The 26,602-nt window shown below is 57.1% G+C and overlaps 2 protein-coding genes and 1 pseudogene across 7 annotated transcripts in view; 2 read left to right on the top strand and 1 right to left on the bottom strand.

Annotated features, from left to right (window-relative positions):
- Positions 1-8,947, top strand: part of PLCG1 (phospholipase C gamma 1) — a 35,576-nt gene extending 26,629 nt beyond the window's left edge. The window contains exons 20-33 of one of the 2 annotated variants that reach the window (XM_032605289.1): positions 53-233; positions 1,008-1,085; positions 1,887-1,990; positions 2,169-2,265; positions 2,520-2,589; positions 3,044-3,201; positions 4,574-4,670; positions 4,763-4,987; positions 5,062-5,210; positions 6,047-6,161; positions 6,280-6,441; positions 6,559-6,647; positions 6,745-6,929; positions 7,100-8,947. In XM_032605289.1, the coding sequence (XP_032461180.1) occupies positions 53-233; positions 1,008-1,085; positions 1,887-1,990; positions 2,169-2,265; positions 2,520-2,589; positions 3,044-3,201; positions 4,574-4,670; positions 4,763-4,987; positions 5,062-5,210; positions 6,047-6,161; positions 6,280-6,441; positions 6,559-6,647; positions 6,745-6,929; positions 7,100-7,142 (1,753 nt within the window). In that variant the 3' untranslated portion in view covers positions 7,143-8,947. Of the gene's footprint in view, positions 1-52; positions 234-1,007; positions 1,086-1,886; positions 1,991-2,168; positions 2,266-2,519; positions 2,590-3,043; positions 3,202-4,573; positions 4,671-4,762; positions 4,988-5,061; positions 5,211-6,046; positions 6,162-6,279; positions 6,442-6,558; positions 6,648-6,741; positions 6,930-7,099 lie in introns of both variants that reach the window. The other variant, XM_032605288.1, reaches the window with a different exon arrangement.
- On the top strand, positions 7,410-8,947 carry LOC116740410 (annotated as a pseudogene).
- Positions 8,948-12,208: 3,261 nt separating this feature from the next.
- The window catches only part of ZHX3 (zinc fingers and homeoboxes 3), a 123,564-nt gene continuing 109,170 nt past the window's right edge, over positions 12,209-26,602 (bottom strand). For all 5 annotated transcript variants that reach the window (XM_032605290.1, XM_032605294.1, XM_032605292.1 and 2 more), the window contains exons 3-4: positions 20,296-23,301; positions 12,209-18,176 (exon numbers count right to left, since the gene is read on the bottom strand). In XM_032605290.1, coding sequence (XP_032461181.1) covers positions 18,166-18,176; positions 20,296-23,149 — 2,865 coding nt within the window. In that variant the 5' untranslated portion in view covers positions 23,150-23,301 and the 3' untranslated portion in view covers positions 12,209-18,165. The remainder of the gene's footprint in view (positions 18,177-20,295; positions 23,302-26,602) is intronic.

Below are 26,602 nucleotides of genomic sequence, written 5' to 3'. Positions count from 1 at the left end.
CACGCCTGGTCTGGGCTGCCCTGACCCTGTGTGGCTGTTCGGTCCCTGTCAGGGCTGAGGGCAAGATCAAGCACTGCCGCGTCCAGCAGGAGGGCCAGACCGTGATGCTGGGCAACTCAGAGTTTGACAGCCTCGTGGACCTCGTCAGCTACTACGAGAAGCATCCCCTGTACCGCAAGATGAAGCTACGCTATCCCATCAACGAGGAGGCACTGGAGAAGATCGGCACAGCGGTGAGAGCCTGGGAGGCAGGGCGGGGCAGGCCGCACCTGACGGTCCCGGGGTGCTGTGGATGTGGGGAGCAGAGAGGCCCGGGGGCTGCGGTGCTGCTGGGAGGGCCAGCTAGCCCAGCTGGAGCCAGGAGGGCATCCTGGAGGGAGTGGCCTCCGAGTGGCGTCTACAAGGACAGGCACAAGCTGGCCGGGTGAAGAGGTGGGGGCAGGCGTCCAGCAGAGAGATCCCCGTGGGCCAGGATGTGGGGTGCGGAGGTCCTAGGGCTCACACGGGGAGAGGGTCTGCCCGGGGCTGGGCGCAGACCAGACTCTGTCCCCAGGGCAGGGGTGCATAGGCTACAGAGGCGCGGCTGTGGAGGGAGACCAGTGAGGGAGGAAGGCAGGGCTGTGGGGCGGGGCCCCAAGGGCTCTGGGCCAGGGGTGTGGCCCTGGGGAAGAGGAAGGGGTCTAGCGCAGAAGGTCCACTTGAGACTCTTGTCCTTGGACCTGGGTGGCCTAGGCGCGGGCTGCCGCCTGCTGAGGCTGGGGGGTGAGAGAAGTGTGCTGGGGGCCTGGGGCAGGCGCAGGGGGGCTTCAGGAACCGAGACTTTGGAGCCGTGGGCGCGAGGGCAGAGAGAGGAGGGGTGAGGCCAGGCCCCTGAGGTTGGGGGACCCTGGCGGACCAGGTGCGTGAAGGCAGCAGACTTGGTCCGGTGAGGAGGGGTGGGGACACGGAAGCCAGCAGCCTCTTTCCCCTCTGGGCGTTTAACAAAGCCCCTTCTGTCCCGTTTTCAGGAACCCGACTATGGGGCCCTGTATGAGGGCCGCAACCCCGGCTTCTACGTGGAGGCAAACCCCATGCCAACTTTCAAGGTGCAGCCTCGGGCTCTGGGCGCAGGCAGCTGGGGAGCATCTCCAGCTGCCTGGGGCTTGCATTCTCTGCTCAGGGCCACCTGCGGTCTTTGGGGAGAAGTGGTGTTGTGGTCTTCCGAGGCCAGAGAGGGGGTGAGAGGTGTGCGGTTGGTGTACGACCGCGTCTCTCCCGGCGCCGACCCCCTCCCCAGCCCTGTTCCTGGGGGTCAGCACCGACCCTTCCAGACTACTCCCCGGGTGACCCCCGTTTTCTCCCTGGGGGCAGTGGGGTGGGGGTGGGGCACGCTGGCCAGAAGGCGGTGTTCTCTGCCCCTCCCTCCCTCCCTCCCACCCCTTATGGAGCTCTGTCAGGGCTTTTTTCTAAGGGGTAAGGAGCTGTGCCCTTTTCCTCACCCGCTTTCCTCAGCAGCCATGGAGCCTGGGAGAAGATTCCTTCTCCTACTTTGCAGATGAGGAATGATGGGGTCCCAGGCACACTGCAAGCCTTCCGGTCCCAGAGGAGGCACTCAGCACCCACAGACACTCCCTTCCTAGCCTCCTGGCCTGGCTTCTGGGGCCCCGGGCAGGGGCTTGCAAGGTTCTCCCTGGACCCTGAGGAGCTTCCCTGGCAGAGTCCCTGCTCTCCTGTTCCATCTGCCCTGGAGCCTCCCACAGGCCCCGGCTGAGGACGGTAGTGAGGCTGGGTCACTGGCGGTGGCGCCTGAGCCCCAGCTGGTCAGCCCCAGCGCATGTGCGTGCGGCCGCAGGTCAGGAGAGGCGGAGGGGCCTGTCTGCTTTGACCGGTGATTCTCTTCCCTGCAGTGCGCCGTCAAAGCTCTCTTCGACTACAAGGCCCAGAGAGAGGACGAGCTGACTTTCACCAAGAGCGCCATCATCCAGAACGTGGAGAAGCAGGAAGGAGGCTGGTGAGCCAGCTGAGAGCCCGTGGTGCGGGGCCAGGCATCCTGGGCGCCGGCGGCGCGGACAGTGAGAGGGGCTTGGGCGGCACGGGCCTGCGCGGGCCCCGAGGTGTACCTGCAGGGCTGCCTTCCTCTGGGGGGGTTGGGGTGGACGCTAGGGGTCAGCGTGCTGTGGCTTCCCCAGGTGGCGTGGTGACTATGGTGGGAAGAAGCAGCTGTGGTTCCCGTCGAACTACGTGGAAGAGATGGTCAGCCCTGCGGCCCTGGAACCTGAGAGGGAGGTGAGGCCAGAGCCCCGTTGGTGGGACGGGGCTCCCGTCCCCAGACTCCCTTCCCGTGCACACGCCACCACGGGCAGGGTCAGCGTGCCTGTGCGTGCACAGCCCCTCAACGTGCGGTCCCGTCTGCCCCGCCGAGGCCGCGGTCTCTGATAAACGTGGGCCACGCTCGTGCGTTCACACGCTCGCTTGTCAGATGTATTTCCCGTGTGGGCACAGTGGGCTTGCTGACCGTCCGTGGGCTTTGCCTTCCGCAGCACTTGGACGAGAACAGCCCCCTGGGGGACTTGCTGCGGGGGGTCTTGGATGTGCCGGCTTGTCAGATAGGTGAGCCCCCAGCCCCTTCTCTGCCCCTTAGGGTCACGCAGTCCCTGGTGGCCCTGTTCAGGCCCCAAGGGAGAAAGCCAATGGCCGGACCCCTAAAGGCTGCCCTCACCCTGAGCTCTCCCCATTCCTGGATACACTTGACGCCCAGGCTCCCTTCTTCACCCCTGGCCTTGACCCCTGCGTGCTCGCCCTGCGCAGGCGCTGTGGAGGGTGCCGCTGGCGAGCTGAAGCCCACGGTCCTGATGGGCTGGTCCCTGGGTTGACAGAGGCTTGGGGACGGGGTGGGGAGGGGCACGCGGCCCGGAGTGGCAGCGACTTATTGCTGGTCTGCAGCGTTCTCAGCTGTGAAGTGGGCCTGGCAGAGCAGTGCCGCCTCCTCACGGGGTGTGGGGTGGGGACTCAGGCACGTCTGTCCCCAGCTCTGCGCTCCTCTCCCTCCCTCCCTCCCTCCCAGCCATCCGTCCTGAGGGCAAGAACAACCGGCCCTTCGTCTTCTCCATCAGCATGGCATCGGTGGCACACTGGTCCCTAGATGTGGCTGCCGACTCACAGGAGGAGCTGCAGGACTGGGTGAAAAAGATCCGGGAAGTGGCCCAGACCGCGGATGCCAGGGTGAGAGCCTGCCAGTGGCCCTCAGAGCAGCGGGGCAGCCCCGGGTGGGCAGCCCCCGCTGCTAGGCAGGGATCGGAGGAAACACACGTGGTCGGCGGTATGGCATGTCGAGGGTGTGTTGAGTTTGAGGTACCTGTGGGACGTCCAAGTGGCCCTGCTCAGTGGGCTTTTGGATACCAAGGGCAGAGGTGAGAGGACAGGTCGTGGGCTGGAAGCAGGAGTGGGTGCCCAGGGGCTTAGGGATGAGGTGGTATAGGTTGGGAACCAGGTGTGACCTTTGAGGACGTAGGTTTCAAGAAAGAGAGGCAGAGGGGTCTGATGTGCGGAGGGCTGCAGAGCAGACAGGCAGGGTCAGAATCTGAAAGTGCCTGTTGGGAGTTGGCAGCAGCCGTGTCAGGTCGTGGTTGGGTGGGATGGCAGTGGGCATCACGGAGCGTGGAAGGCAAGGGCGCAGCCTCTGCGGGGCAGGATGGTGGAAGAACGCGGAGCCCAAGCTGGGTCGGGAGGACCAGCCTCTGGAGGAGGGAGGCTCTTCCACTGAGCCTGGGACAGAGGAGGAAGTGCTTGCCAGGGTGTGGGAACTCCTGCTCAATGCCACCGCAGTCATTTGGGGTGGGGTGGAAGGCCTGCAGTACACACCTGTGGCTGCTTTGGAGAAAGGACACCCACGAGCCAAGCCGAGAGGGCTGGGTGCTGAGGATTTTGTCAGGGCAGGGCCCGGAAGGACAAGGCAGAAAGGACCAGGTGGTTGAAGGGATGGATCCTGAGGTCTGGGCTGAGAGGGGAAGGAAGAGTCTGAGAATAGGAGCCCCTTCTGGAAGGAAGTGGGCCTCCAGGGGTCAGAGGAGGGGATGGGGGCACTTGTGAGTGGGGACTCCGTAGCTGAAGTCTGGCCACAGCGAGTATAGGTGGTTGTGTTGAGTGAGTGAGGGGAACTAAGGGGTGAGGCTTCTGGGCCAGGGTGGGTGGGAAGGACGACGGTCCTTAGGACACAGAAGGTAAGCCCGAGTCCCCAGCGAGGTCACAAGGAAATGGGGAGGCGGCCTGTGTGCCTATGTGAGGGAGGCTTGGGTACCGAATGGTCACAGCATCACTGCAGGTGCATCCAGCTCAGGGCCCTGGGGTGTCACTGGGGCCCGGTTGGTGGTGAGGATTCCACTCTCCTAAGTCTTGGAGGGCATGTGTCCTCAGGGGCAGGGAGGAGAGAGGACGTTTCTGGGGTGAGACTGGGGACAGACAGTGGGGTCTGGAAGGTGTGGGTGGGCATGCCCCAGGTGGCTGGGGGCTTCCCTCTCCTGGCGGTGGGGGAGGGGGGGGGGAGGGGGGGGGTCCGGAGGGGTCCTGCCTAGGCTCAGGGCCTGTGTGTCACCAGCTCACTGAGGGGAAGATGATGGAGCGAAGGAAGAAGATCGCCCTGGAGCTCTCCGAGCTTGTCGTCTACTGCCGGCCTGTTCCCTTCGACGAAGAGAGTAAGGGTCTGGCCCAGGGGCAGTGCGGGGGTCTGGCCCCCAGCAGTGCCCGGGTGGGCGGGCTCTGTGAGCTCTCTCCCTGTTTGGCCCAGAGATCGGCACAGAACGCGCCTGCTACCGGGACATGTCGTCCTTCCCGGAAACCAAGGCTGAGAAGTACGTGAACAAGGCCAAAGGCAAGAAGTTCCTCCAGTACAACCGGCTGCAGCTCTCCCGCATCTACCCCAAGGGCCAGCGGCTGGACTCCTCCAATTACGACCCCTTGCCCATGTGGATCTGTGGCAGTCAGCTGGTAGCCCTCAACTTCCAAACCCCAGGTGAGGAGGTGGCCCATGGGGCGGGGTCCTGCCGGGCAGCTGGGCTGGAGTCCACTGTAACCCGGCTCTTCCAGACAAGCCTATGCAGATGAACCAGGCCCTCTTCCTGGCCGGCGGGCACTGTGGCTACGTGCTGCAGCCGAGCATCATGCGTGACGAGGCCTTCGACCCCTTTGACAAGAGCAGCCTCCGTGGGCTGGAGCCGTGCGCCATCTGCATCGAGGTGGGAAGGGGACGCTCTGCCGGGCTCGTCCCAGCGTCCAGGCCAGGGTGCTGGTTAACGCCATGGGGCAGGGGGCACTGGGCTGTCCTGGAGTTCGAGGAAGATGTAACTGTCTTCTGAGGTGGGCGTGTAGCTACCAGCCTCCCCCGTGGGGCTGGGCTCTGACCAGCACAGGCTGGAGGCAGCTGGCTAAGTGTGGACAGTGCTTGGCACTAAGGAGTCAGGCTATCCAGTAAGGCCAAGCCATGGAGAGCCACTGCCTGGCAGGAGTGGGCAGAAGACAGGCAGGAAGCTAGTGCCAGTGGTGAGCTAGCGGCCCACCGGCAGGAATCGGCTAGATGGTACTTAACTTCCTGGAACGGGGCTTGAGTGAGACGGAGGCCCCCTGCCGCCCCTCGAGGTCCCGGGGCTCGCTCTGTGGTCGCACCCTTGAGGCCCCTGGTGAGCAGCCGTGATGTGGGCAGCTTGGTGCTGTGGGGTTCGGGTGTGGGGCCTGGAGGGAGGAGTGAGGACAGCGTGGGGTGAACCAGGTTTCTCCCGGAGAGGAGCTATTTTTCTGTTCTAGGGGGAAGTAATTTTTAAATTTTCATGTTAAAATAGACATGGATTTCATGTGGAGTTGATTGCAAAAACTCACGTGAAATTTTTGGTTTAAGGCTAGGACGGACGTCTTCAAATGAACTTTTGCCGCGGCAGCTGCCTTGAGAGCCCTGATGACTTGAGGGACTTAGTGGGCAGTGTCCTTGGGGCCCAGCAGAGGGCGCACTGCCTCCGCTGGGTAGTGGGGACTTGGCATGAGTTGGACCATCCTGGGCCCATCTTTGCCTGCCTTACAGGTGCTGGGGGCCCGGCATCTGCCGAAGAATGGCCGAGGCATCGTGTGTCCTTTCGTGGAGATTGAGGTGGCCGGTGCTGAGTATGACAGCACCAAGCAGAAGACCGAGTTTGTGGGTGAGTCTCCTCTCCCCGCTCACCATCCTCATCCTCCAGGGCACTGAAGGCCCCTCCGCACCTGTGATCCGTCTTCTCCTGGCCAGTGGCCTGAGGCCTTTTGCCCTTGCTTTCGCAGTGGACAATGGACTGAACCCCATGTGGCCAGCCAAGCCCTTCCACTTCCAGATCAGTAACCCCGAATTCGCTTTCCTGCGCTTTGTGGTGTATGAGGAAGACATGTTTAGTGACCAGAACTTCCTGGCTCAGGCTACCTTCCCGGTGAAGGGCCTGAAGACAGGTGAGGACCCTTCCTAGAGACTGTGCCCCCCCACCCCCACCCCCGAGATCTGGCTTGTGGGTGAGGGGGCTTTGCTCGCCTTCCCCTTGGGCTCAGGGCCAGGCTTTCTCCTCCTAGGATACAGAGCTGTGCCTTTGAAGAACAACTATAGTGAGGACCTGGAGTTGGCCTCCCTGCTCGTCAAGGTCGACGTTTTCCCTGCCAAGGTACCTGCGGCCAGGTGGGGCGGGGCAAGTGCCGGGCCCAGCCTCACCGGGGGCCAGTCAGCCGCTGACCCCTGTGCATCTGCCCCTGTTGAAGCAGGAGAACGGCGACCTCAGTCCCTTTGGGGGTGCGTCCCTGCGGGAGCGGGGCTGCGACGCCTCGGGCCAGCTGTTTCACGGCCGGGCCCGGGAAGGCTCCTTCGAAGCTCGCTACCAGCAGCCATTTGAGGACTTCCGCATCTCCCAGGAGCATCTCGCCGACCATTTTGACAGTCGGGAACGAAGGTGAGGGGGTGGAGGCGAGGTGGCCAGTGTGCAGCCTGGAGGAGGGGGCCTGAGAGACGGGAAGGAGTGGCCGGTCCGCCTTCGGTTCCTCTCCCTCCTGTTGGCCTGTGGGCTGTCCCCCTGGGCTGTAAGGCCCGCTGCTGGTAAGGACACTCTCCCCTTCCGTCCAGGGCCCCGCGAAGGACTCGGGTCAATGGAGACAACCGCCTCTAGCTGTGCCCCAGCCTCGTTGAGAGCAGCGGGTGCTGTGCACCTCACGGAGGGCCGTGGACTGGGTTCCTGGGAGGCTGCCTGCGTGGCAGCCTTCCTGGCCTTGCCGCCTGGAGCCTGGATTCCAGCAGTGGACGCTAGACGGAAAGCATGCCGTTAATGAAATGTATCACTCACTATTTGGGGCCTCCGCGCCCCAGCTCTGGGTGAAGGCAAAAACTGTACTGTGTCTCGCATTTAAGCACACGCATCTGGCCCTGCCTTCTGGAGATGGAGCCTTCCATCTGTGGGACCAGGACCACGGCCGCAGCCTCTCGGAGAGAGAGGCTGCCTCAGCCGGCGGCACGGGAGGCTCTGAGGGGCCACTGACATTCCTGAGAGGAGGGAAGGAGGAGCAGCTTTGCTGGGCTGGGGCAACGACGTTTACATAGTCCTGCAGCTTTAAAACCACAGCCGGGCAGGGAGGGAGGGTAGGTGTTCCCGCAGTTCGGCCCTGGAGCCAGGGCGGAGGAGCACAGGGCCTGCCTGGTGAGGACGACGCAGCACAAGGGCACATTGCCCACGACCAGGAACACCACCCAGCCTGACAGATGCGGGGCCGCGTGGGCAGCCGGGCTGTGGAGGGTTGCCCCGAGAGGGCCAGCAGAGGAGGCCGAGCCCCGGGGTGCCACCTGGAGCGGGGACAGTGATGACGTGCCCAAGGCCACAGCAGCGCCCCGGGGCCATGGGAGGACGAGGGCCCCGGGGCTGGACGCGCTGGGCTGTGGCGCCACCTGCCTGTGGCCTGGACGCAAGCCTGAAGCACCCGCTCACCAGGGTGGACCTGTTCGTGGGCGCTGGATGTGCTGGGCGGCGACTCCTCCCACGTGGTCAGCGAGGACGTGCCTGCATTCACGCCACGGCCCCCGAGATCCACAGCAAGGCAACAGCTTGGTCAGGACGATCAGCGCCAGTGGGGCCAGGATGGAAAAGCAGGTCACCAAGGCAGAGGTCAAGCTGGGCACTGTCCCTGTACGTTCAGGAAACTCCTGCACACAAGTAACGTGTCCTCCCCCAGCAAGGCACCCTCTGCAACCCCAGCAGGCTGGCTGTGAACCCCAAATCAGACTGAAGACCACCACTTTCCCTGTTGCATCGAAAGACCTTGGATCTGAATCTGCCGGATGACAGTGCAAGGGGACGCCGTCTGAGATGATCTCAAGTATTTGAGAAATCATCGATCAGTCAAATCCTGTTAATAGACGTACATGATGTTGGAGTATGGAATTTTAAAGTTTATTTTTTGCACACTCTATTTCTCGCGATCTTCATTACTTCACATAGGATGTATGATTTTCTACGTCTTCCACTTTGACCTGAAAGCTGCTTGGTGAGGGGATTGGGGAAGCAGAATGAATCAACTTCTTATCTGTGCACTGTGGCAGAACTGTTATTTTTATGGATTTTACAGCTCAACTAACAGTGTTACCTTTTCAAGGTTTATATATACTCTTCAGAAGAACCACTGAGCCGTTAAAGCCTTGTTGTTATTCGAGCCTAATAGTGATTCAGTTTTCTATAGCTTACTTTTAGGATAGACAGTAAATTATTTAACATTATATTAAACTTTCCATATCATGGACTGTAAACCGAAGGAAATTATACAATTTCTGAGAAAACGTATTGATTTATTTAAACTAATTCTGAAGTTGTATTTGAAAGTATGACCTCACAGTCAGCTGTCCATAGCAAACATGTCTATATATGGTTGCCAACGTTTGGTTTATAATTTAAATGTTAATAAAAATTTTAAATTTTATTGGAAAAGCGTTCCTTCTGAAAAGGACTTTAACAATTAGAATTCTTTTTCTTCTCCGTGGTATTGTAATGACGTTCTGCTCCCCACCCTTGGATGGAAACGTCTGAGAGGAGAGAGCAGCGGTGGGCTGCCTGCCCCCCTGGCAGGGGTTGACCTGGGATGTTAAGCACCGTCAGGAATGGGCGAGGCGGGGTGGGGGTGGGGGAGTGGGGAGGAGAAGACAGAGCAAAGCCTGTTCTGATGATGGAGGTTTCTTTAAAGGCAAGGAGAACACAGGATGCTTTCCCTCAGGAAGGAAAGCGGGATTAAGGAGCTGCCGGCCTCGTGGGGGACAGGCAGCCGGCGGCTGAAGGGCACTCACTGTTAGGCTCAATGGCAGTTTCTGTCCAGCTGGTGAGAAGACCCAAGGAAGGTGACGGAAGCTTGGGGAGGACAGAGGGCCGGGGTCCAGGCCCGTGGGCGTGAAGGCGCTTCGGCACAGCCAGCGTTCAGCTCACGCAAACCCGCTGCCCGCACTTGGGCGCAGAGCTGGCCGTTTGCTAGCTCTATTGCCCTCTTAAGATCTAACTAACTGTCAGATAAATTATCCTCACGTCCTTTACCCTTTAACTTGTTCTCCTGGAGGCTCGGCAAAGCCTGCTGCTGTCTGGAGACTTGTCACCTAGGGACGCTTGCCTGGTGGTTATTCTGCGGTAGAAGCAGGTGGGGAGTTTCTGCTCGCCTCCCAGGTCCAGCAGATCTTCCCTCTGGGCTACCGGGAGGTGTGAGGCCACGCCCTCCTCCGGCTCTTCCGCCGAGGGTGCGGCAGCGTGGAGTGCAGCGTGCCTGCGAGCAAGCCCAGGCTTCCACAGGCAGCCAGCTTTCAGGGTGAACAGGAAGCAACCAGAGTCCCCTTGCCAGTTCCGCAGAAACCTCGCCTTAAAAAAAAAAAAAAAAAAGCATTCAAATGTACATTTCTGGGTGCCACTCTGGTTGCCTCTGTAGCTTGCAGACAAAATCTCTGTGCCTAGAACATGGTTTAATGGGCCCTTCCCTTCCTGTGGCTATTTTTGTAATGGTCTGTGCTGGTGTGGATCGAAAATGATGCTGTACAGAGAAAAGAGCTGCCTGCCTGATGGATGGGTGGGGACAGGCATAGTAAGCCAGCCCAGGAAGCCTGAGAAGATCTGTCATTGAAGAGACGCAGGTAGGTAGGTATAATCGGTTGGTTGGTTGGTAGAATGGTCATTGGCACGCCACCCTGGTGTGATAATGCAGTAGGTACCCAAACATGGTCGCTGGCCTTGGAGAGGCGAAGATTATTTTGAAGACAAGCTCTAGGTGGATTTAGTTGTCAGTTCAGAGCATCCCTTTTCTGTATGACAAATCAGACCAAGACGTACATTCCCCAAGTTCTCAGATTTGGGGCCAGTCCTGGTCCATTGTAGACCCCCTCTGAGTACCATCCACCAGGAGAACTGGGATCGCAGTTTAAAATGTTTCCTGTCATCTCTGAACTAGATCAGCCGGAGCGCCCCTGCTTGGGTTCTTGCTGGCCCCTCGGCTTTCTTCCTGGAGCTTCGTGGTCTGACTCAGAGGAAGGTGGTCTTTTCCCTCGGACGAGAAGGTGGCAGGTGGGAATTAACCTAGGCTTTCCTGACCTGTGTTTTCCCAGAGTCTTATAGGCAGGAGCAGAAAGCTTTTCTAACCAGCGACGAAGAGGTTCTGTGCTGGCCTTTGGATAAGGAGCCATCTGTGCCGTCATGTGACTTCCCTGGCTGTGGATGTAGACCACTTTCATTTTCCCAGGACATCCCTCCTTTACTGGCTCTGCTGTCTCAGGCAGCCTCACTGACCTGAGACACGCCTCCTCCGGGCTCTCCTACGATAGCCAGGTGACTGCCTTTGCCTTTCACTGCAAATGTCTTGATCCTCCTTCCTAGTGGAAAGCAGGATAGCAAATTGGAGCAAATGCACAGATCAGCGTCACCTCGAATTCCTCCAGACCTGACAATGGTTGAATGGCCCAGGAGGCCCAGCGGGGGGGGGGGGGGGGGGGGGGGGGGGGGGGGGGGGCTGGGGGGAGACCCTCACTTGGGATGGGACCTCCTGGCCCACGGTGGGGAGTGGCCTGCCTCACCACACGCGCACACAGCACCACCTACAAGGACAGGGGCTTTCTGCAGCCTGACCAGAGGGCTCAGGTCAGGAAGCCCCGCTCCACGGCTGCCCTGCAGGGAGGAGAGAGGAGCGGTTTCTGGCCTCGTCACAGCCCTTGACAAGGGTCCGCGGTCCTGAGCGCTGAGGGCAGGGCCTCCCCCCACACACACACCTGAACGTCATCACCCACGGCTGCGCCTAGGGCTAGATACTCGCTGGCCTTCCAGCTTGAGTTCATCTCTCACCTCCTCAGTTCTGTTGGGCGAGAAAACAACGCTAAGTAGTACCAGGTCACCCCACCAAACAAGCTCACGGAACAGAACGCAGTCGTCCTCCTGGCCATTTCACTTGAACTGATCAAGTCCTGTCTCAGCCTGAGAGTCCTCAGTGGGTCTTCCAGAGTCAGTCTGGGGTTCTGTTCCCTGCTGGAGGCCACTGCAGCTGGCCCAAGGACACCCACAGTGACCCCTGGCTGCCACTGCTGCCCACTCCGTCATCCGTGGTTAGGTCCTCTGTGAGCTGCTGCCTGTGTCTGCAGCCACCACGGGGTCAGCTGACTGGCTTCAGGGTTCCACACCCGGTTGGTCTAGCTCCCGAAGACTTGCTTGTTAGGTTCAGCAAAAAGCTGCTTCCCCAAGACTTAAGCTGGCCTCCAGAGGGCCAGGTCAGGAACAGGGCCTGGTGTGTCCCTGCCCCAGGGGCTTCGTCAGGGGCCCCTTTTCCCGTTGGCACAGGCCCTGAGCGTCAACCCAACGAGATTCAATTGCTTTGAACATTAGAAGTTGGCCTTTAATCCTACTCCTTCAAGACCCCAGGGTCCTTAGACATAGCCACCCTCTCCTTAGCCAATGACAAGCTTATCAGTACCCTCCTCCCAGATGGCTGATTGCTCCAGGTCTGACTCAGTTTCCCTTTGTCTAGCATAAATTCTGCCACACTGCACTTCATTCCCCCAGGAGGCCGCGCATGCGAGACGAGACGGGCGGGCGAGCTGGAACTTTCCTGGAGCGCCTGAGGGAAACTGCCCCACTCACCCCTCCACGTTGTGGGTCTTGCCCCCAGGGTAAATCAGGAGATAGAAGTGTTCTCAGCTTTCTTTGATTCCCCCACAAAATAGTCAGCAGATGAGAAATGCGTTTACGTTTTTATTTAGGAGCAATCGAAAGATTTTCAGTACCATTTCGGCCCATTTCAAATTGTACAAGCAGTTTGTCCCTGTTCCCCTCCCTTATCCAAATCCACAGATACAAAATCTAGGAAATGTGCAATTTGCATCTTAGAAATAGCAGCATCCCCACAGGGGACCTTGTGAGGCCTGGAGACGCAGCCCGGAGACGGCAGCGCACTCCTCCCGCCCCGGCACAGCCCCGGTCCAAAGGCAAGTTCCATCTTTCTGTTAAAAACATTTCCCTAGGGCGAAGAACCCCCTTCCACCCAGGCCCGGTGACAGCCAAAGTGTGCCTGTGCCTCTCTCTCGGTTTGGTCTCTCACACGCAGCCACTGCAGGAGGAGAGGCCCTCTGGACAAACAGAAGCCGGGCAGTGGCCTCTTAGCACCAAGACGATGGCTTCTTCGGCGTCTCCGGGAGACGGGAAGCGCACCACAAGCCAGCTGCCCCTGCCTTCTCCAGCCTCCCTTCCACAGATATCCTTGCCCTCAGGGAACAAAGGGTCTGGGCTGAACACCAGACCGGAAGTGGGTGGCAGAAAACCAGGAACCTGCAGGCCTCTGGCAACCTCTTCCCGACTTGCACAAAGGCGGCGCCGCTCAGTACCCTTTCAGTCAACCACGTCAGGGGGGCGGGGTGGGGGAGGACGAGGTCTCTTTTCAACAACAACGATGGCACAGTCCGGCCCTCCAGACGCACTGAACAAGGCGGGGTGCTGGGGGGCAGGGTGGGAAACCCGCTCCCCGGGGGCAAGCACCCCTCCCCGCGCGCATCACCCAGTGGCCTGCCGACCAGGCTGCATCCGCGGAGGGTGGCGCTGGCTCTCCGGGCCACGTCTGCAGCAAACCGCGCGACAGGGCAGCGGGCCGGGCCGGAGCCAGGGATGAATGACAGTCTCTCTCTGAACACAAATTACAGGATTAGCAGGCACCCTGTCCGGGTGCCTGCTCTGCGGCTGATCCTGAGAAAGACCACGGGCCTGCAGCTTTCTGTGCTCCACGACTCCAGACGGCCTCCACCCGAGACATTACACCTCCAACTCCAGTCACATCGGGGGCCTTCAAACCACTCATCAAGGGAAGGAACAGACGTCATAAAGCATTAGCCGAGAAAAGCTACTCATCAACACATACGCGGTGGAGCCCGGCTCCTGAATTCAGGAAAGGGCGCTCACGGCGGGTAAGCACGCAGACTCCTCTCAGGTCGCCACTTGCCACCTGCCCCGAGTGGACAGCAGGAGAGACTCCCGCAGCCGGAGGGGAGACAGCCCGCTCCACCCCGTGGGGCTCTGGCCCGAGCAGCCTGAGGGCTGTGAAAGCCTGGGGCCTAAGACAGCAAAGCAGGAACTACACGTTCTCTGCGAATCCTCACGGTCCCACAAACCACAAGACAGGATTTTAACAACGCGAGGCAACAGGTGCGGGCCCCGCCCCTGCCCACAGGGTCAGCGGTGCCTGCTCACCCCACACTCTGGGTCCCCACCCCTGCTCAGGTAGGATGGTTGGTTCCCGCGGGGTCCAGGCTGTCGGTCTCCAGTCTGGCTGCAGGGCTGGGGCTCCAAGCAAAGGAGAGGCCGGACTGACAGGCAAGTCACGGTTCTTCAGGGTTGAAGAACCAAAGAGCGTGCTTCCCGTCCCCCGGGGGCTTCCGTCTGCTCCTCCTCCCGCTCGGGCTCTGGGCCAACCAGGGGGAGCTGACGTCAGCCCTCGCCCCCCTCCCCAGCGCGACAGCACTGGGAACACACACAGATTGCAGCAGAAACGAATTCCAACCGAGGTCTGTGGGTTCCACCTAGACCTAGAGCTGGGCCGGGCAGCAAGCCCAGCGGCTCTGTGATCCCCACCTCCACCCTCCACTCACTCGGCCCAAGTCAGCATCCAACCCTTGGTTGAGAGGTTGCCTGCAGCCGCCTCAGCCCCAGCGTTGCTCGGCTCGGCTACCGTGAATGGACCACGGGAGACAAAACAGACTGAAGCCTTGCTCCGGGAGGGGCCCGTTCAGGAGAGGGCGTGGGCTCCACACTCCCCGCTTTTTCGGGTGTTGGAGCTTCTGTGAGGGCAGGTGCTCCCCCAGTCACACGGAGATGGCCCCCCAGTCCCGGGCAGGAAGGCTGGGAGGGCCTGTGCTCCCAAGAAAGGGAGCGAAGGAAGCCGGTTCAGGAGAGCTGGAGAGGGGCCTCCGGTGGGAGTGGGGAGGATGGAGCCCCGTTACTCTCCTGACCTGGGCAGGCTGCCGGCTTCTGCCTGGAACGGCTGGCCACGCGGACCTTTACGCGTCTAGAGGACTTTTCTTCTCCAGCAGATAACTGAGCCTTGCCAATCAATGGGATACAGGACAATCTAGACGTAATACAAAAGGTAAGTCAAACCAATAACCTGCCCCAGGTAAAGTCTGAGCAAGGAAAAAGGGGGAAGAAACTTTAGGAAAAGCCCAAACTCCAGGTTTGGTTTGTTTAAGATTTTCTTCTTGGCTGGTTCTCCTCTCCTGCAAAGTGCCTTTATCCACTTGGGCTGCGATGTTTGTATAGACAGAGCCGCTCCAACCCGAGGATTCTGGTCCGAGAAGAGGACAGGAAGACAAGAGGCAACCGCGCCCAAGGCAGGGCGGCACAAGCAGGGAGCTGTGGGTGAGGACGTGCCCCAAAAGGGCGACGCTGAGCCTCTGTGGAAGGCAGCCTGGCACATGGGGGAGAGGGGGTGTCACAGGACCTGCCATGGGACCACGGACTGAGCAAGACAAAACCCATGGCACCCACATCTTGGCCTGGAGAACACGCTGAGACTTCCCGGTGGAACGGCCTCCCAGGGCTGCGAGCGCACGCGGGAGCCTGCAGGTACCACCGACCCTCGCCCACCTCCCACCTTTGCTTCCCGACAGCAGGATGGGCACTTGGCTGCGAAAGGAGCTCCAAGTCATACAGGGCCACCCACCCCCGGTGCCACGAGTCCTCCAGCCAGGCTTTCCACTTCAGGAGCCCACGACTCAGGAAAACGAGAGCCCGCCTTCCAAATCACAAAGCTCCTCAACAGTCAAGAATTAATGTACGTAATCAAAGTATGCAGAGTATCTGTATCATAAATCCAGGTTTCCTTTGTCAGAATGGTGATCTGGGCTCACCTATTAAAACTGGATCTACAACCCCATGTAAAAAATATAATAAACCAAACATGTACAAGACACAGGCAACAAGAAACACTGACATATTTCACCATCTCTGATGAGTCCAAGTGCATACAGAGAAGAGGGGAAAGATTAGTCACCTTACGAAACAAGCTTTTTCTTTGGGAGAGACTAACCCCACCCTACTCCCCTCAACTCTAGAGCCCACAGACTCTCCTGAAGGCAGCAGCACAGTCTAACCCTGGGTGGGGCGCAAACCGTGGTGACCTCCCTGGCCACGGGGCCGGCTGCGGCCGTCCTGCATCCCCACCGCACTCTGGCGCGCGCCGCCGGCTCCGGGCTGCTGCGGCTGTGTCTGTGTTCCTGGTTTTGCCCCCAGGGCCCCGGGGGACCTGCCGCGACGTCCCTTTAGGCACCTGCTCGATGAACCAACCATTTCTGTCTCCATCTCCTCGTTCCTTAGTCACTCGGGTCCCAGAGTAAAGGAAGGAGGAGGATCTGTCCAGCCTGGGCAGTCTCGCCGTTTGAGGGGTCGCCCTGGCTAGCGGGCAGGCTGACTCCTGTGAGCAAAACCTGCCCGCAGGCAGCACCGTGACGCTTCCACTTTCTGAGGACGAGCTGGTGCTGAGCTCGGGCCCTACGTCCTGCGTGAACTTGTCCACCATGTAATTTATGTTTTCTGTTTCGCTGTTTGGGTTGTAAATGACATGAATACAAATAAAATAACCAAGAAACTCCGCTGTAAAGACACGGCCCTCGGCTGGGGCACGCAGGGCTCTGGGAGTGACGCCGGCAGGGTGGCGTCGCAGACACTCGGATGTGGCTTCGCGCGGGGCCGCCCCGGCCTCCCCCGCAACCCCCCGACACGGGCTGCTCTCCCCAACACCCACGTGCCGCGTCAGGCAGACGCGTCACGAGTAAAGCATCAAACGAGTATCTGTGCTGTATATGGATACATATAAATTAATCTGCATGTACATAACCACTACAGGAAAAGTTCTAGGTGTCTGTTCTCTGAAGGAAGGCAATCACTCGCCATTCTGGGCAATTCCGCAAAGAGGCCTTGGGGCTAAATATGGAAAGGATACAAAAACAGGCTGCCAAACTTGCCAAGTCCTCACAAGTCACCTGTTTGAAACCAAGAAGAGGTGGTCCCTAACAGGACAGGGCAAGCAAGAGGAGACTCTTTAGAAGAACAATGGTTCAAGGGCTTTTGGTTTCCGAAGAAAAGCCTCTCCTGGAGGCAGGAGGTGCGACCCCCATCTCTGTGCTCGGAGCCAAACCTGGGAGGTGCCCTGCCCGGCCCAGTTCCCGGGGGGACGGGGGAGAAGGACCGTGCCGAACACCCCCCCCCCCCCAAGTATTTCTTGCCCAAAGCCCCTGCCCTGTCTCTGGGGTCTCCGAGGCCTTGGTGCTCTGGGAAGCGGGTGGTTTCTGGGAGGTGATGCACCTTGGCCAGCCCCCTCTTCACCTGCTGCTCTCGGGGCAGCCGGTCTCGGGGAGATCGGGATTTACCGTTCAGCACAGCTTTGTAGGCAACTTTCCCAATGTTTCAAAGGCACCTTTTCCTGTGACTTTTCTCAATTAAAAAAATGGATATGAGGGTTAGGCTTAAGTAGACAGAGATCTTGTTTCCAAGTCTGGGGATATAAATATAGAACTTTAAAAACATCCTCACAAGGACCTGTCCAGCGATGTCCAGCACGCCAACCAGGCCCCAGGCACGGGGGCCAGGAGGACTCTGGGTCTTCTGCTGGGAACCCCACATGCAGGTCTTTGTGCTGAGGGCCACCCCGGCTCCGATAATTCCGAGAAGTCCCCGAATCCCGCCAGCTCTCAGTCTAACCAGGCGAGCGTGGGCCTGCCTTCCCAAACCAGAGGCGGCTCTGGGGTGAGGGTCGATAGAGGGCAGAGAGAGCCCCAGCGGCTGTGCGCCTTCACTCCCATCCCCCATCCCTGTTTCGCTTGTCAATTTTCCTCTAAACGTGTCTAGACTGAAAAAAAAAAAAGGCGGCACATAGGTCAGTACATTAGGCTTAATAACAAATGTTTCTTTAGCTGACCTGATCACTGAAGAGTTATGGTCCATGATTCAAACTCCCATGAGAAAGCAGAACTACTGTAACAACTTACGAGAGTGGTAGGCATCAAACACTAAGCACATAACCGGTCAGTTTTCTGAACTGCGGGTAACAGCATGTTCTGCACTGATCATCCCGTAAGGCAAGGCAAACCTGCTATGCAATGTTGCTGGTCACCGCGTAAGGAGCAGAGGTCTCCTCAAAGGTGCCACCTTCCCGAAGGAGCGCAAAGGGGGCCCCAGCGGTTGCAGGTGTGGTTCTGAGCGTGTGATAACCCCGGCCTGACCGTGGAAGGTGCGGGAACACGCAGCCCAGCGATCTCCAGAGAACAGACACAGGGCATTTCCAGAGATGATATAAAAGACCATGTACTGCTTTGCTAACCAAAGTTTCTATGTAATGAAAGTGTTTATAATCTGATGTTTTATTAAATGTGTATAGGCAGATTTATATGTTAAAAACTTGATTCTGTGTCTATGAATATGAAATCTGAACTATTTATCCACTGGAAGGCAAAAGAAAGGTCCTACATTGTGGGCGGAAGAACTGCCAGACGCTCCTCCCTGCTCGCTGGGGTGGCGGGCCGGGTGCGGACGGCGGCGGGCTTGGCCGCGTGGAGACCTGTGTGAGCATGGCGGGCCGGGGCAGCAGAGAGGGGTCAGGCCCTTCCATGTGGAGGGCGGCCGCCCCGGCCAGGCCTTCACAGCCGTCGGTTCCGGTTCAGTCAGTTTCTGAGGAGAAAACACAGGCCCGTCACCTCTATGTGCATCGCCAGGATGGCCCATCCTCCCACGTCTGGGGACTTAATCCCACCAGCCCGGCCTTCCTACCAGCCCCTCCCTGCCTTCCAGCCCGAGGGAAGGTGGGGAAGGGCATCTGGGCTGAGGACAGGGTGCTGGCTAAACCCGGCGGGGCACTGGGACCACCCAGGGGCCACCCGAACCGGGGCATGGAGCCGGGGCGGGAGCCTGACTTCTCTGGGCCGGGAACCCTCGCTGTGCGCCGCCCTCCCCCCATCCCCGGATCTCCAGGGAACGCTGCTGTCACACAGCAGCAGCTGGTCTACTTCCACATATGTGTCCCACCGATGCCCTCCCTTCATTTGTCGGGGGTCGTTCGGAGAGGCCCTCACCATCGATGCTTACAGGTGGGGCCCCGGCATCGAGGCTGGCTCGGGAAGCCGCGAGAAAACAGCTACAGACAGACAGGCAGACAGGCCCTCCCTGTCCCCTCGGGTACCTCCCTCAGCCAAAAGAGGGTGACGCCACAATGGCACAGCCACCCTGGCCACTCCTGCTCTGCCCCACCTAGGACACCAGCTCCTTGCTTAGTGTTGGAGCTACCAGTTGAGGGGAGCCGGTGGATTTAAACCCATTCATCCCAACTCCACGTTAGCATTTTTAATTGTGGTCAAATATACGTCACATAAAACCTACCATTTTAACCATTTTTAATAAGTATACAATGACGTGGCATTAAGTACATTCACAATGCTGTGTAACCACCACCCTATTTCCAGCTACAAGAATGTAATTCAAAAAAAAAAGGGGCGGGCTACCATGGTGGCGCAGTAGTTGAGAGTCCGCCTGCCGATGCAGGGGACACGGGTTCGTGCCCCGGTCCGGGAACATCCCACATGCCACGGAGCGGCTGGGCCCGTGAGCCACGGCCGCTAAGCCTCCGTGTCCGGAGCCTGTGCTCCGCAACGGGAGAGGCCACAACAGTGAGAGGCCTGCATACCACAAAAAAAAAAAAAAAAAAAAAAAAAAAGAATATAATTCAGTAGAATTTCAATTAAAAAAACACAAAATACCTAAAGAAATTAGTTTTCCTAGTGCCCAGCAATCTGCCATGTTGCTGGCAGAGCCAAAGCCAGGGGTGGGCAGGCCCGGTGCTGGAGAAGGTGCCTGAGGCAACCCGCCCTGTGAGCCCACACCTGTTCCCTGGTGCCCGTGATGCTCCCTGCGGGGACCTCACTGACTCACAGGGGCTTGGAGGAAACAAGGTCGAGTCCAGAAACGCCGGCCCTGGAACCACCTTCTAAAGGTCCCAAATCAGGGAATCTGGGAATCCAGATACTTCCTTGGTTTCCACAGCTTCCCGTGAAGAGCTCAGCTACCTCGCTCCTGGCCAACCTGTGACAAGGCCACCCAAGAGGAGGGTGGGAGGGAAGGGAGAGGCCAGGAACTCAGAGATCAAGACCCGAGAAAATCAACACCCAATAACGTGATTTGTCTGAGGCTTCAAACTGTCTTCAGTAAAATAATCTTCTAAAGCTTTCTTTCAAGTACTACTGTCCTGATCCAGAGAAAATGAGGAACAAAATTCAAGCTTTCGATTCCACGTTATGTCTAAGAGGGAAAAAGATTTTCCACTCCCTCTACATCAGGAAGAATAACTGAAATGCAAATTACAGGATTTTTCATCATTTAGAAAAAAAAAGCACTTCATGTATCTAAGGTCAATTAAAGGCTCCCTCTGCTTTTGTTCACCAGCTGGGGTTGAATTTCCTCGCAAGTCCTATTCTCTCTCTTACCCAGTGGTCGTGCTTCTATCTGGCTCAGATGACATTCTGACCTATTCTCCTTTGGCTAAGAAATGACTAGAAAAGGGTGGGCCCTTGGAGGTTCACTACACTCCTTCCCCTGTGCAGGTTTAACAAACACGAAACAAAAAACCAAGTGTCAAGCCTTTATCACATGATGATGCTCCAATGGATTCTGCTGCCAGGTGCCCCCTGAAGCAGCCAGACAGCCTTAGAAACAGCAGATGCCCCGGCACCGGATTCGGTGCCTGCCACAGGTGCCCCCCCGACCCACAGAGGACGGCACAGCCCCACAGGCTCCTTACCCAGCTGAGGTCCAGCCTGGGGACTCGGCGTGTCAACGGGCTCTGAGCTGGCCTCAGGGGCACCAGGTTCCCATGACTCACTGTTTTCGGACACCTCTGAATAGGTGTCGCCCATCCCTTTGTGAACCGCTGCAGGGTCGCTGGGGCCCTGGCCCTCCCCACCCGTGTCGGCCACGGCCCGGGTCTCCTCGCCCATCCTCTCGGCAAACCACTGCTGGACCTGCTGGGCGCTCATCTGGGTTTTGCCGCAGAGGCTCTGCAGGTCCCGCTCGTGCAGCGTCTTGTGGGTCACGTAATAGTCTTGCAGCAGCTCCCGGTTGCCGGGGCTGATGACCAGCAGCCCGGGGGGGAAGTTGCCCCGTCTGTAGTCTTCGTACCACTTGAGCTGGCCATTCTTCAGGGCGTACCTGCTGTCCCCAAACCAGCGCACCACCTCGGGCCGCGGCAGGCCCGTCTGGGCCATGATGGAGTCGTAGTCCTGGTTGCTGGGCCACTGCGTCTGCAGGAAGAGCTGCCGCAGCAGGTGCCGCTGCTGGGCCGTCTTCCTGTAGCTCACCTTGCCCGGCAGCTGCTCCGCTGGCTTGCTGGGCACGTCGTCCTCGGGCTCACAGGCGCCCAGCCCCGGGAGCTCGCCCTTGCCGTTGGCCTCCGTGACTCGCAGGTTCTTGAGGTTGATTTTGATGGGGCTGACTTTGCGTTCTGCCGGCACGTGGCTGCCGGGCGTTTCTGGGGAGCCATCTTCCCCTGGGACCCTCGGGTCCCTGGCAGAGCCCTCCTCCCCCTCGTCCTCGGCGGCCTCCTCCTCCCCCTGAGAGGCGCCCTCCTCGGCCTTCTTGGCCTCCTCGGCACTCACTTTTTTCCGTCTCTCTGAAAACCAGCCATCAATCTCCCTGCGGGTCATTTTGGTCTCGGTCCTCAGGCGGTCCAGTTCCTCGTCGAGAGGAAGGGGGTTTTGTGCAAAACTGTTCTCCAGGGCTCTGAGCTGCTCGGGGGCCCGCTCCTTGTATTTGGTTGGTGTGAAGTCGGGGGTCTGGTGCCAGGACTGTCGCTTGGCAGAAGGGGGGGTAGCTGGGGTGGCCGCTGTCAGGAGGCAGGTCACCTCCGGGGCCTTGGACGCCAGGGAGAAGGGCACCTCGGGCACAGAGTCGACGAGCAGGGCGCCGTGCTCCCCGGCCAGCCCGGCCCTGGAGCCCTTCAGGTTCCGGCAGTGGTACCTGCGGTCACTGAACCACTTCCGCACCTCACGGGTGCTGAGGCCGGTCACTTTGGTCAGATGCTCAACTTCGCTCTGTCCTGGGAACTGGTTCCGACAGAAGCTCCCTTTCAGAGCTGACAGCTGTTCATGAGATTTCTTGTTTTTGTAGATGCTGGCATCCAGGAAGGCTTGGGAGGTGATGCTGGGACATGCCGTGAGGAGGGACTGGGCGGCATTCACCACCTTCACGGCGGACGTTGTATTTGAACACACGGTGTTAATGGGCGCGACAGCGGGCAGCTTGGGGACAGATGTGACTGCCAGGGGGAGAGATGAGCTAGGTGCCTGCAACCCATTGGCCATCAGTGGCTGAGTGACCAGAAGTCCCCCGGCTGTGCCCTCTGGCTGGCCCACCACGTGGCCAGGCAGAGTGGGCTGGATGAGATGTTGGACGCAGTTGCCGCCACTGGCAACCAGCGGGGTGTTGAGGACAGTGATTGTGGGCTGGGGGACGGACTGGATGACCGTGTTGAACATCTTCTTCCGGGCGTCCTCAATTTCCTCCGGGGACCAGCTGATACCTTGCTTCAGCCTCTGGGCGGTGAACCAGATCTTGAGCTGTTCTTCCGGGTACTTGGTGACCACAGTCAAATAGCAGAGCTCGGCTTTGGTTGGGTAGGGGAACTTATGGAAGGAGTTCTTCAGAAAGCTGTTGGAGTCCATGGCTGCGTTGTACGTGGGAATGCTGCTCAGGGGGATCATCACTTTGGGGAGGGACTTGGCCGTGGGCAGGGGCTGGTGGGCGTGGTGCTGGGCGTGCGGGGGCGGCTGCTGGAGGGAGAGGAACTGGGCAATGCCCGCGGGCAGCACCGGCACCGTCCCCAGCAGGGGCCCGTTGGCCGCGTGAGGGGGTTTTGCGGAGTTGGTAGAGGCCTGGCTGACCGGGGCTGCCCCGTTGACAAAGGCGTGGTCCCCCTCTTTCACCTCCGTGTCCCCAGCTGAAGGGTTCGGTAAGGCCTCCCCAGCAGGCTGACTGGGGACATTCTCCTTGAGCGTGTGAATTTTTTTGGCTTCGGCTTTGCCTTTCATTATCTTCATGATTGGAGTTTTGGTGATGATGATTTCCGCCTGTCCATCTGTCCCTTCCATGTGTGGCTCCCCCGATGGGTCGGGAGGGCTGGTGCTCTTGGGGACACTCTGCTCCACGACGACACGATTGTCTGGCTTGGCCACGTTCCACACAAAGCTGGCTTCCCCCGAGTGACACTCGGCATTGTGCAGAGAAAGCCCCTCGGGAGTTTTTGCCAGGAAACTGCATTCAGTGCATACAAAGTTTGGGTCTTTGCTAAAGTCTGTGTGCTCTGAGCTCAGGTGTCCCACAAACCGGGTTATGTCCTGGGATCTGAAGTCACAGCATTTACAGGCGTATGTGTAGCCGTCCAAGGTGCTCCGGTGCCCGTTGGCCAGTGCGGCACTGTCTGGACCGCTGGTGCCCTGGGTGGCCTCGCCGCTGGCGGTGGGAGCTTCTGGGGGCGGCTCCTGCGGGGGCCCCTCGGGCACCGGGGGCTCCTCGGGCAGGGCCTCGGTGCCAGTGCCCTGCAGCAACACCGTCTTCACGGGGATCATGCACGGGGTGGTGGACTTCCTCTTGCTGGCCATGGCGACAGCCGCACTGGGGGATCAGTGGGCGACAGTTCGTCCTGTCGGGGGCCTCACAGCACAGGTTCCAGCTGCTCCATGAGGCCCAAAGAAACAGCTTCCGAGGGCGGCTTTTTCAGTTGTTTGCAGAAAGCAAGTTTTCCCTATTAAACCTGAGGAGGAAAAGAGAAACGGTGAGCATCCCTCTCTCGGGCTGCGTGTGTATTTCCCAGATTCCCAGGCACACTCCACTGCTTGCCTTCGATCACCCGGGCCTTTTCCCAAGGAACCAACATCCAACCTCGGATGTGACTTTTGAGTCAGAAGCCCCACAAACGCTCACAAAAATAGTGCCCTGAGGAATGACGCGGGGACGTCCCAACACCACTGGACAGACTTCAGCCATGTGTTTCTGTGTTGTGTTTCCCTCTGTTTCCTCGCATAAAATAACTCATTCAAAAATGACAACAACAACAAAAAACCCTCTTCTGGACCTCCAAATGAATTCTGACCGTGTCATAGAGAGAACAAAAGATCCTAGTGTAATTCTTGTTTAAATGTTTGGGCCCACAAGGGTTTTCTTTTCATAGCCTTCCCACGTGTGAGAGCAGGATGCCCGCTCCAGGCCCAGAGGCCAAGCCCACTGCAGTGCGTGCACCAGGGAGGGGCACTGATGCCACAGCAGCGGGGCTCTGCGGGCTGTCCCTACCTGCTACCCCGTCACCCCAGCCCCCTGTTGCTCAGGTGAAGCCCGAGGTCAGAAGGTCAGGGGATCCGCAGACGTGGTTTGTGGTCCATGAACTGTACATCTCTCTCTGGGGCAGCAACCCCACAAGAAGCCTCACCTTGGGTGTGCACGCTACCCGTGACCTTGTAGTGGGCTTACTTTTTATTTTTTTTCAGTGCCTTTATTAGTCCTTAAAAAAAAAAAACAAGCAAACAAAAACCCTTAAATCTTTGTTCCATTTCAAATTTATTTCAAAAGCTGGGATGATTGATTTATTCACATGTTAAATACTACTACTACTAATTCTTCCATGAGATGCCAGGAGAAAAGTACTTCTGTGATCTCTACTATTAACATACCACCACAATCATCATTACCTTTTTTTTTAGCAAATTGCAATGCTGATAATGACTAAAATAATAGTAATTCTAATACCAGAATCATGTGATCACCTGTGTTTGGATTTGATATAAAAATATAAGAAAATTAAATACCTCTATTCAAATTCTTAGTAAATAAACACAGCAAACTATCTTTTCTGATTTTAAGACTAGTCCTGGTGATCATGATGATAAAAAATACTTACTCTTAAAAAAATAGTTGGTGTGTGATAAGGATAAACAGATACCCAGTGTACCCACCTGTCACCATTTCCCCCACTGATGTGAAATGTCAGGCATGTTTTTTTAACTTAATTTTTAATAGTAAAAAAATATATATCAGTAGAAAATGAAATTTAAGAAAGCCACCTATAATCTTCCATCTAGTCCAGATATTTTATACACATTTTTCATCATTAATGGGCACACACTTGTGTTTTGGTTTTTTCCACTAAACATTTCATCAACAGTGTCATTAAATCAGCTTCGTAATTACAATATGCAATAGCTGCCTAATAATGTACCGCGATGGACTTAACCTCCTCTGCTATGAACTGGCTTTCCGCAAGTTAACCTCCTCTGCTATGAACTGGCTTTCCGCGCGCCACTCTCATAGGTGACAGTGAAATGACCTCTGGGCATATAGGATGTATTTCTTCTATCATATTATTTCCTGAGGCTGAGTGCACAGAAACGGGTAATTTACCAGCTCAACAAGTATCAACATTTCTAAGCTCTTCTATCTATATATTACCGGCAAACATTTTAAATCAGGTGCTTTACCACCTGATTAGATTCCAAATCAGGAAAACTAAGAATAATACAGTTTCGTTTCCAGTAAGCCAATCAGATTTTCCGATAAGACACTGAAGACATCAAATAGAATATCTGAATGTGCAAGTGACATGAGAAAAAAACAGATAAATCAGACTTCATCAAAATTAAAAAACTTTTGTGCTTTAAAGGTCATCATCAAGAAAGTGAAAAAGACAAGCCACAGGAGACAATACTTGAAAATCACATTATCTGGTAAGGCGCTCATAACTGAATAATAAAAGGACAAAAACCCAATTTAAAAATAGGTAAAGGACTTGAATAGACATTTCTCCAAAGAAGACATACAAATGACCAATAAGCATATTAAAATAAGTGCTCAACATCATTAGTCATTAGGGAAATACAAATTAAAACCACAATGAGATACCAATTCACACCCACCAGGATGGCTATAATCACAGTGACAGATAATACTACAGGTGAGGAGGTGGGGGAATCTAGAGCCCTCCTACGTTGCTGGTGGGAAGGTGAAACGGTGCAGCCACTGCTGCACTTCAGAAACCAGTTTGGCAGTTCCTCAGAAAGTTATATATACAGTTACCATAAGACCCAGTAATTCCACTCCTAGGTATATACCAAATAGAAATGAAAATATGTCCACACAAATATTCAGAGCATCCTCATAATAACAGCCAAATAGTAGAAGCAACCTCCACGGCCATCAATGGGTGAATGAGTAAACACAATACGGCATGTCCCTATGACGGACTACTGTTCAGCCATAGAAAGGCATGGAGTACTGACACATGCTACAGCGTGGACAGAAACATCATGAAGACAGACACAAAATGCCACGTATCATGTGACTGCATTTGTATGAAACACCCAGAATAGGTACATCCATAGCGACAGAAAACAGACTACTGTTTGCCAAGGGCTGAGGGGAGGGGAGAATGGGGACTGACCACTAATGGGGATGAGGTTTCTTTTGGGGGTGATGCAAATGTTCTAAAATTAGGTAGTGGTGATGGTTGCATAAAACTCTGAATATACTAAAAACCACTGAAAGGACTTCAAAAACCCAAGAAAGGTGGAGGAAAGTTACAGCACTCAGTTCTGTAGAAGAGGGTCATCATTCTCACTTCTAAGGTTACAGGTGATGCCATTGATTTATGACTTCCTGATTTGCCTTCCTCTTCCTGACTTCTGCCCTGGGGAAAGGTGAAAGGCAGTGGCTGTGAACGCCAGGTTTGAGGCGAGAGAGGGAAGAGAACCGCAGCCCTGGCAGCTAAGGAAGCAAGCGTGCTCACCAGGAGGCCAGGGAGCAGCGGAGCTGAGGGGCAGGGAAGTGCAGGCCCAAGGTACACAGCACCTGACACTCAGGCCTAACTGACATTTGCTATGGGGACTGTTCGCCACCGAGGAAGAGTTACATTATGTCCCTCGTATTTTATTTACTAAGGCTGAGAGGGGAACAACATGAAGATGCATTTGATTTGGGGAAATGGTCCCAATGTCATTCACAACTGAGTCTCAGGGTAGCCCCAAATTGTCTTTCAAATCAACGATGGAGGGGAGCACCACTGCCTA

Source organism: Phocoena sinus, chromosome 15, assembly GCF_008692025.1.
Source record: "Phocoena sinus isolate mPhoSin1 chromosome 15, mPhoSin1.pri, whole genome shotgun sequence".
Lineage (NCBI taxonomy): Eukaryota > Metazoa > Chordata > Mammalia > Artiodactyla > Phocoenidae > Phocoena > Phocoena sinus.
This window is presented reverse-complemented; position numbering and strand designations above follow the sequence as displayed.